At 39.8% G+C, this 9790-nt stretch overlaps 1 protein-coding gene across 1 annotated transcript in view; it reads left to right on the forward strand.

Annotated features, from left to right (window-relative positions):
* The window catches only part of LOC109474811 (WD repeat-containing protein 81-like), a 20389-nt gene extending 10800 nt beyond the window's left edge, over positions 1-9589 (forward strand). The window contains 14 exon segments of the mRNA XM_019775194.1: positions 1-91; positions 551-782; positions 1127-1321; positions 2047-2170; positions 2562-2746; positions 4026-4280; positions 4960-5019; positions 5464-5687; positions 5850-5977; positions 6191-6252; positions 6442-6584; positions 6923-7022; positions 7425-7525; positions 7961-9589. Coding sequence (XP_019630753.1) covers positions 1-91; positions 551-782; positions 1127-1321; positions 2047-2170; positions 2562-2746; positions 4026-4280; positions 4960-5019; positions 5464-5687; positions 5850-5977; positions 6191-6252; positions 6442-6584; positions 6923-7022; positions 7425-7525; positions 7961-8089 — 2029 coding nt within the window. The 3' untranslated portion in view covers positions 8090-9589.
* Positions 9590-9790: the final 201 nt, after the last annotated feature.

The following is a 9790-nucleotide window of genomic DNA, read 5'->3' on the forward strand; positions in this document are numbered from 1 at the left end:
TAAGATGGAGGCAGGACTGATTGGAGCCATGGTGCTGCTGAGGCACGTGGTACCGTTCATGTCAGACACAACCATCATGGACAACCTCAAGGTATACAGCATTCAGGTCGTTTGTTTGACAGCCATAAACTGCAATGGGGATTGGGAGGTTCTCAGCATTTTTTGCTTCAAAATGAAATTCACAGTGTACATTACCAGGGACTCGAAATACTGGGTGCATGTACACCTTAGTGCACCCAAATTTGGAGCTGTGCACCCAAATTTTTTTGTGGGTACAGTACACCAGTGCACTCAAATATTTTTGTAGGTTTACGTATGTAAAGATGTTAAATGTATAGTAGTATACAGCATATTCTTGATATCTAAGGGTCAAAAAAATAAAAATAATTGTTATAGTACATTTATTTAGAAACGAAACATAATTAATTTTGCTGACATTCTACTTACATGGTGCACCCAAAAAAATTTAGTGCACTCAATTTTTTAGGTTGGGTGCACCAGTTCACCTATTACCCAAGATGAATTTTGATCCCTGAATTTACCTGTACAGATGTTGGAGCGGGATATCCTGAAGCCCCTGATCATGCTGGTGTCCAACCCGTGTGTGACGTTCCCCGGCAGCGGGCAGGCTCGCGCCGTGGTCTGCTACAAACTGGTGGACGCCATGGTGCTCATCACCCTGCGCATCGGCCGGGAGATGGCGCGGGAAGAACTCAACAACCTGCTCCGACAGTTCTTCTCATGTTTTGACCTCGTCCACGGGGAAGGGAATATGGTGGAAGGTAAGGAGAGATTCGTTCTTCTCCACTGTATTATACAGGTTTGCTTTTTTTTTTTACTTTTTACTTTCTGGGTACAGAAATATTGTTTTGGGTAGCTGAGCTGTGGGTTTGTGTCTCTGCTTGTCCAGACAGAGTAGGTTGACAGCACATGGGGAAAGAGTTACAGGTAGATAACCCCATTCCTTTTGTCTTCCATACTGTCTTCCTGCCACTTACAAATCTCAAAAGGTCAGACACGGGAAATGGCTCGGGGAGCCAGCAGGAGTTCAGGAAGACGAGAATTGTAGTAGAGACCCTCCAATACTACCCAGAAGTCTGAAATTTCTGATTTCTTATTTACTCAGAGAACACTGCCACGCCCAAGGCCTCCTCCTTCAGTCTCTCCGACTCCATGGAGTTTGTGGAGATTAAGATGGACGCCAACACAAACACCTACAGGATCGGAACCCCCATCCGTATCAACAGTGTCAGCCCACTGTCATCAGATCCAAGATCCAGGAGCAGCAGAGTTAAACTTAACGCTTCTCCTGTTATGCCCAGTAAGTACTGTAACAGTTACATCCCTAGTCTTCTTCTAGGTTACATGGTTAAGAAATGCAGCACATGTACATTGTGTATTTATAAGTACAGGTGTGGACAATGTGGTACATACAAGAACAGGTGTGTTATAGGCGGTCACTGTCAGTGAATATACATGTAGGTGTGTTATATGCGGTCACTGTCAGTGAATATACATGTAGGTGTGTTATATGCGGTCCGTGAATATAGGTACGTGTTATGCGTGCACAGTGTTGTACAATCATGCAAGTTGATTTTTAAATGATGATGATGTTTTTAATCTATTGTGATGATGTTTGTAAAATGTCAATGCAATTCAGATGTGCCCGAAGTACTCGGCACGTCTGCAATGTTGATATTTAATAAAGATTTGATGAAGTACAGTGGTACATGTGAGTACAGGTGTGCTGTACATGTATGATATAAATAATGTGGTAACATCCGTGTACATAATATCTCACCAGGGTCCATAATATCGCCACCTTGAGAAAATGTGTGCTTAAAGATATTTTTACTGCAACATACCCTAGGTATGTACATTTGAGGTGTGCAGGAGTGCATACCAAAAGTATGTTGCAGTAAAAATATTTTTAAGCACACTTTTTTCTCAAGGTGGCGATATTATGGACCTGGTGATATTATGGACACGGATGTTACATGCTAAGTATGAATCTGCTTCATCATAATTGCAATCCTTTCTGTGCAGATGGTCTGTATGACGGGGAGGTGACCAGTTCCCAGAAGGAGGCTGGTATGGAAGACTTAAGGATAGTGTTCACACCAGCCCTGGCACACGCAGCATTTATTCCTCTCTGTAGACTGACAGGCAGGTAGGGTTGACAGGATGTCTTTTGTCCCAATATCATGATTGACAGTGTGTATATGTGTATGTATGCATTTGAAAATTTTTTGGATGGCTTAGTCATGGTTGTATGTCTTGGTCCCAATTGCTTTCATTGTAGTATGGTGGGTCACGTGGGTGGGAGGTGATTTTTAACAGATGACTCATAGATGGGCAGTATATGGATGAATTCAGGAAGTGGTATAATACCCAATTGAATTACATGACATTCACAGCTCCAATAAATTCACCAAGTCAACGTGAAGGTCCAAAAAAAAAATACATTGTAATCATATAATGTACTTTCCAGAAGTCTGAAACGTCCAGGATTTTGTTGTTTGCTGTGTTTACAATTTATATGTTCACTTTTAAAACCACAGTATCCACATGGAGAGGGTCCTGAAGAATCATGACCTTATATGGAAGCTGTCCAGCACGTACGAGACAGCGCTGTCCACGCACAACCTGGGAGGACAGCAGGGTCCGGACGTGCTGTCCGACAACGACGAGGAGACACCATCCTCGGAGAACAAAACGGCATGGTTTGTGGACATGGGTGCGAAACGTGAGCATTCACCATTACACAGTTCTTTGTTTCTTCACACATCGTTATTGTTACTTTCTTGTTGTTGACGTGGATGTCACTTCTACATTATGTATGTATGTAGAAGGAGAAGAAGGCCTTGATTAGCAACATTGCTTTTGCCCAATTTTTACCTTCGCCAAGAAGGTTATGTTTTCAGAGGCGTTCGTGTATGTGTGTGTGTGTGTGTCTGTAAACACGATAACTCGGGAAGGCCTTGATGGATTGCCTTGATACTTGGTATGTGGGTAGGTCTTGATAAGACCTCAAAATGATTAGATTTTGGACCCCCTAGCGGCTTGTTATGGTACTGCAGCTGAACTTCCGGTTTTGATATCTCATGATCTAGAAATGCTAGGGTGACGAAATTTGGATGGTAGGTAGCTCTTGTGCTGGGGAAGAAGTGACATGAGTTTGGGGCCCCTAGCGGCTTGCTCTGGAACTGCAGGGCTATATGTTTGAAAATATTTCAAAGAGGATAACTCAAGAACCGGTTGACGAATCGTCATGATTTTTGGTACAATGTATATAGGTAGCTTACGTGATGCTTGATATGATTATGTGACAATTATGCAAATATGGATGTAATTTGCATAATTTATGTGGAAATTCTATAAATCAGCTGCATTCCATGATAGGACTATTAAAGCTTGTGACATTGGTAATTCAGAACGAGAGAAACAGACAGATATTGATTATGTAAATGAAGACCTAATTTGCATAATTAATGAGAAAATTTTATAATTATGTAATGATAACTGCCTGGAATTTCATACTTGTGGTATTTGAAAGTTAAGTGAAGGTGAACACCATTAAACATAATGTATTCAAATCAGGACTTCATTTGCATAATTTATAAGGAAATGCTAGAATGGCATTGTTTGCTAATATAAGTCTTTAGGTTGAGAATATGATGAAAATGATATAATTCATGAAAATTAGGATCCTATTTGTTAAATCAGTCAGTCATTTGTCAGTCATAAAGATTAACATCATTTGCCGAAGGTATGAGATCGGGGAACTCTAGTTGGGAAGTAAATTTGAATAAAATGAAATTTACAAAAAGACCCCTTGCCACTATCAGAGAAGTGGCAACATGCAGCCCCTGACAGTAAGAGATTGTGTAACTCAGACTAGGTTTAACAGTGCAGGAAGATTTTATCATTTTGTAGACTGTCCATTTCAATAGATTGTCCTCTCTAACAAAACTCTGAACCACTCCCATTTCTTAAACTAATGTGAATACCCTTGTCCTTAACAGCTAGTTCCCAGGAGAGGAGTGAGGACCTGCAGGGTTTCGGCTATAATGTCCAGATGGTCGGCAACAGGATTGAGCTGAAGTCTGACCCCGCTCCGCAGCCCGCAGCTGTCGTGCCCAAACCCGCCATCCAGCTGAAACACTTTGCGGAGGGGCCGCCCGTCATGGACGAGACCATCTGTCCGAGTCGCGTGGACCTGCCCAGGAGTGACCGCCACCTGAGGGGCAACTGGCAGGCCTACTGGGACTATGAAATAGGTGAAATAACCTTCTCTCTACTACCTAACCTAAGAAATTTGTTGCCAAACAGCTACCTTCGCATGCTGGAGGTTAAAAGAGCTCAGTAGTTTTTAGGATGATTTTCATAGTGAATGCCTGCCACATTGCATGACATCATGTTCAAGTTTTGCCCATAACAGGAAGTGTGTATAATATGTAATTTGTAATTGAATATTATTAATAGTACATGTATTGTCAAGTACATGTATACCCAGAAATTGTTGTTTTTTTGTTGTCATAAACACTTCAAATCTTATGATCTGATCCAAGAGCTGTTCAATCTAATAAAGAGAAACAGCTGCTCAAGTCTTTATACCCCCTATTTCCCTTGTTTGGATTCTGCCATCCCCTTATGTCACCATAGTTTCTGTCCACCACAGTTCTGCTGACAGTTACACCGCTCCAAATGGTCATGATATTTGATATAGAACACAAACATGTTTCTCATGCTGACTGTATGCTTGAGTATTCCATTTTAGGGGTTTAACATCTTGCATTCCTTTGGGAATATTGGCCCTTCTAAATTCCACCTTCCATGCAGAGTTTTCTGCATGTAGAAGAATATCTTACTGTTACAGCTACAATAGTTGTGGTACTTAATTTTTGATCATGTTTGCACCTAGTTCTAAGATTACTTTGCGTTCTGTCTTTGATTCAGGGCTGGGAGAAAGAGACAATGTGTTTCACTTCAATCAAATCAAGTTACAGACATTTCATGGTAAGAAATAAGTTATATTACATATGTCCATTCTTATAGTAGCCACCATGTTGGTAAGATTTATTACTTCCTGCAGGTTCCTGGTATGGGAGTGTTGTTTTGTGTGGGTGAGTCATGGGTTTGTGTCTCCGCCTGTCCTAATTGCTTCAGTTGCATGGTGGGTGGGAGGTGATTTTGACAGTTGATTGATAGTGGTCAAGCCTGAAGGTGACCCTGCACATGTCAGGTGGAGGAATTCAGGAAGTGGTGTAATATCATACAGTCCCCTCCACAGTTCCAGTGCATTTATAAAACCCAAAACACCTTGAGATCTTGAAGGTCACAAAACCCAAAATACTTTACAGAAATAGGAAATCTCTAATTTCTTGTTTTGGTTTTATTAAAAGAATTATAGTGGAAGTAGCTTGCTTCTGTTTAACAATTCTACATTTGGTTATTCCTCAGGACACAGTAACAGTGTCAGGTCCCTTCACATCATGGACATGGAGAATGCCTTCATGAGCGCAAGCAAGGACAAAACGGTCAAGTTGTGGTCCATCCGTAACCATGGTGATGGCTACAGCAGGACGGGGTGTCGGTGGACGTACACACAGCACAGGAAGAGTGTGTTCCATGTGGGCATGGTGGAGGCTCTCCGACTGGCAGCATCCTGTGATAGTAATGTTCATGTAAAGACCACTAGTATATACTTGCATACTTGCATACTCTTTTTTTTACGTTACGAAGCATGATGACGTCAGGAGTGCATCAAATGTGCTTGAAGTTTAGAACGATAAGTAGAAGTGTGTTTCTTTTATATTAAACATGAAGTCTCATTTTATTTCCCCTAGCTGTGGGACCCTTTTGTAGGAGCGATGGTACGAGTGTTTGACTGCTCCAGGAACCCCATCAGTGTCCTGTCCTGTCTCCCCCCTCCCCACACAGCCATGATAGCTGCTACAGCAGAGGCTACACTCAGGTAAATAACATCATGTTTCACATCTTTGATATAATTGATGAACATGTGTAAGTTTGCTATGAAATACAGATTGATTACGAGAACTTCTTAAATGTGTCACACAAAAGGAATAAGCTTTCAAAAACTTGATCGTCTGTTCATTGATACTTTTTTATGTTTTATAGCCCCCCCCATCATTATTTGCTTTATCCATCTTGCTTCCATATTTCACAGATTTATTGATGGCAGAACAGCCAACTTTCAGCATGAATTCCGAGTCACAGGAGGACAGTCAAGTGAGTGTGCACAAATCTAGATGGCCTGTACATGCACTTTGCTTTTGGCATTTGGCTCTGCTTTAATGTTATCAATATCATCATATGATTTCGATGGTGGTGGTGGTGATACAATTTCAGTGGTAATATAAATTCAGAAGTAGTTGTTGTCATACATCTGTTTCTGTTTTTTATGATTGTTGTCCACAGTGGGTCTGATCCGGTGCCTGTGTGTGAGTCCATCAGGCACGTGGGTAGCCGTGGGTTTCTCCTCGGGCGTTGTGTCTGCCCTGGACATCAGGACAGGCACCATCATCAAGATGTGGCGTGCACACGAGGGAGAGATCCTACAGGTAGTGGACAGGAATTTTTAAAAGATGTTTTCTGGTTTTTATCTCAGGGTTAAGAGGTATAGTTTTGGGTGTTTTGCTTGTGTGTTCATAGATGATTGAATGTAGTAGAGTGGCAGGAGGGGGATTTTAAACTGCAAATTGACCTTGCAATATGATATTTTCTGTAATAAAATCCGTGTTTTACTTCAAGCATTGTGATGACATTTTTCTGTCTTGGACTATATAGTAGCTATTATGATGAGAGAGATCTTTAGAGCTTCAAGACTGTATACATGTACATGTATGTCTTTAATATCTCTGTTAAGAAGGCTTTTCAACCCATCCATTTTTCTCCACAGATGAAACCCTATGACAACAACAGCTTCATCTCCTCCTCAGTGGACCACAATATTGTTCTTTGGCGAGGATTTGATGGCAAAGCCACATGCTTGTTTAAAGGTAATGCATTCTGTTTACAGAAAGCTTTGTTTTGGCAAAGGTGTTTTTTTCTTTTCCACTCCTTCACATTCTTCAATACCTATTCAAAGAGTTATACCAGCTGTGCAGATACAGTATAGCGATATTCTGTATCTGATACAGAAATAAGGGAGGTACAGACAAAGAGGTAGGGAGAAAGACACAGTTTCCATAGACAGTTTCCATAGACAGTTTCCATGTGGACTTAAACACAGACAGTGTTGCTTCATCCCCATGAAAGAATCCCCATACACTGATGATACAATTTATCTACAAACATTGTACATGTTACTGAGGGCTTATATAAGTAAATCTGTAATATCTTCTTACAATTAAATGGGTTTCAATATGTTTTCTGACCTGAGTTGCACTGTTGTTCCCCAGGCCACAGTGAGCCAGCACATGCTCTGTGTCTGTACAACAACCAGGTGATTTCTGCCACAGCCTCCAACAAGATTGGCATTCACAGTGCCTTGAACAGTAAGGTAAGGTTCAACAAGATCTTTTAGTGGTATTGAATGACACTGTAATAGTTCCTGATTGTATTCAACCATGATAAGTATTACATGTAGACATTTGTACAAAATATACACCCTTCTGATGTTAGGGAACATCAAATCATACCTTCTCCATTTCTGTCACTAACTTCATTCAGATCAGTGAGAGAGCTACCAGCTGATCCAATTAATTTCGGGTAATCACATCGCAGTGAACATGGGAGCCAGTTCAGAACCTGGCACCACACCTCATGAAAAACTTATTTCTCATCAATAAGAAGCAAACAAAACAAATATCTGATAACTTGTGATTGTATGCAATCATGATGATTACACACTCTATTTCTCAAAAGAACATTTTTAGAGAGTTCTGGTATGAGATGCACTTGTATCTTAAATCCAAGATGTTATGTCTTTTTGCAGGCCTCCTTCACTCTGACCAAACTCCGCTCAGACGCCTTCAAGGGCATGATGACAGCAGCCGCCGTGCTTCCTCTCAACCGACTTCTTCTCCTTGCCTCCGACAGCGGCAGTATTCGCCTACTTGCATAGGGGAACTAGCACAATATCCATTCCATTTAGAAATATCCAAGCTGTTGTTAATGTCCAGGCAGATCTTTTGGTAGCCTAAAGGCAATATTAAACATCGAAAATTCATTTTTTAACCTTAAGGGCTGTGAGCTTTTATAACTACATTTTCTAGACATTTACACATATAAAAGCTGTTAGGTAGGGAAAGAGAGGGTAACTTGGCATCTTGCATATTATTGAATTATAAACTGTGCATTAATAAGATTGATGTAACAAAATTATCAAAATATGACAATGATATAAGTGCAACAGACAACATTATCAGAAACAACATAAACAGTGTTTGAATAGGTAGTTATCTAGGCTATTTACATTAATGTTTTTCTTCAAGATACAGTTTTTCTAGCATGACTTTCAGGTGCATTACATCCCCTTTCCATTAGAGGCAGTGGGCACTGAGTGACCAAAAATTTGACATCGCTCAACAAATTTCATACATAAAAACATTGTCATCATGTGTGTTTTGTTGTCAGGGACTCTTTTAAATCATATTTAAACATTGTGTATCATATTTCAGTCATAAGATCAAGAGATACACAAATCCAACTTTGGTCACTCAGCAATTACTGTCTAGTGGAAACTGGTTCTTAGTCATCAGCAGTATAACGTTACATACCTACAACCTAGCAATGTGCATTCTGAATGGAGAAGTTACAGGTGTGTTAGTACATGTTTTGATAGTGACCAAAACAAAGTTTATTGCATAACCCACTGTGATGTTTCAGGTATGCAAGTACATGTACATTAATTAATCCTTGCTTCCAATATAAGAATGAATTTCTACACACTAGTTAGGTTATTGATATAATAGGTTGATTAATCTCCATATCTAGTAATTGTCATAAAATGCCAGTAAATTTACAATTTGGCATGTTATTTGCCTGTCAAGTTACTTTGGCCAGTTCAGTTTTAGTGAAATTTCACATATATGATCAGTCCAACAACAGCTATAAAAACTGATCTGATATGTTTTGATATATCTTTAAGATACATACCAGGCTTTTCAAATGATGCTGTTGTCATGATATTACATGTATATGTGACAAACAAGAGTTGAGAATGCTATGTTATGCTGCAGATCATGTACCTTTAGAGGGTGAAGGTACACAGAGTTTAGTGATAAAGTAATTAATGTCAGGCAATGCAATCTGATTCATGTGCAACAAAGTCAAACTATTTGCTTGTACGTGTAGTTTAATTGGAATTTGGCAGTGCCAAATATATACGATCATGTGCTGCTGGAAATAGAATGCAAAACAAAAAAATGCAATTGTTTTAAGCAAATGTTTTGTTATGTTTAATTCTAGATGAAAGAAATCATGGCAAGTTTGTGTCAAACTGTCAGTTGATCGGTGCTGAATGCTACATTATGTATTTATCTGTGTCAAACAGGAGACCTTGTGTATCTGTGGAAAAAGGTATTCGGTGAACAATATTACAGAGAATAAATTATGAAATGGGTCGGTATGGCTTTTTACATTCCATTTGTAGATAGGTTTGTTTGTTTGTAGACAGCATAACAAATTATGATAGTTTCCATTCTAGCACTTGCTAATGAGGCAAGAATCGTTTGATATGAGATTGTAGAATTAATTTGTTTAGCTCATTAGACTAGAAGCATGACACTTCTATTTGAAGCAAGAACAACGACGCACTGTTCAT

This window comes from Branchiostoma belcheri, unplaced genomic scaffold (assembly GCF_001625305.1).
Source record: "Branchiostoma belcheri isolate BF01 breed outbred unplaced genomic scaffold, Haploidv18h27 scaffold32, whole genome shotgun sequence".
NCBI classification, from domain to species: domain Eukaryota; kingdom Metazoa; phylum Chordata; class Leptocardii; order Amphioxiformes; family Branchiostomatidae; genus Branchiostoma; species Branchiostoma belcheri.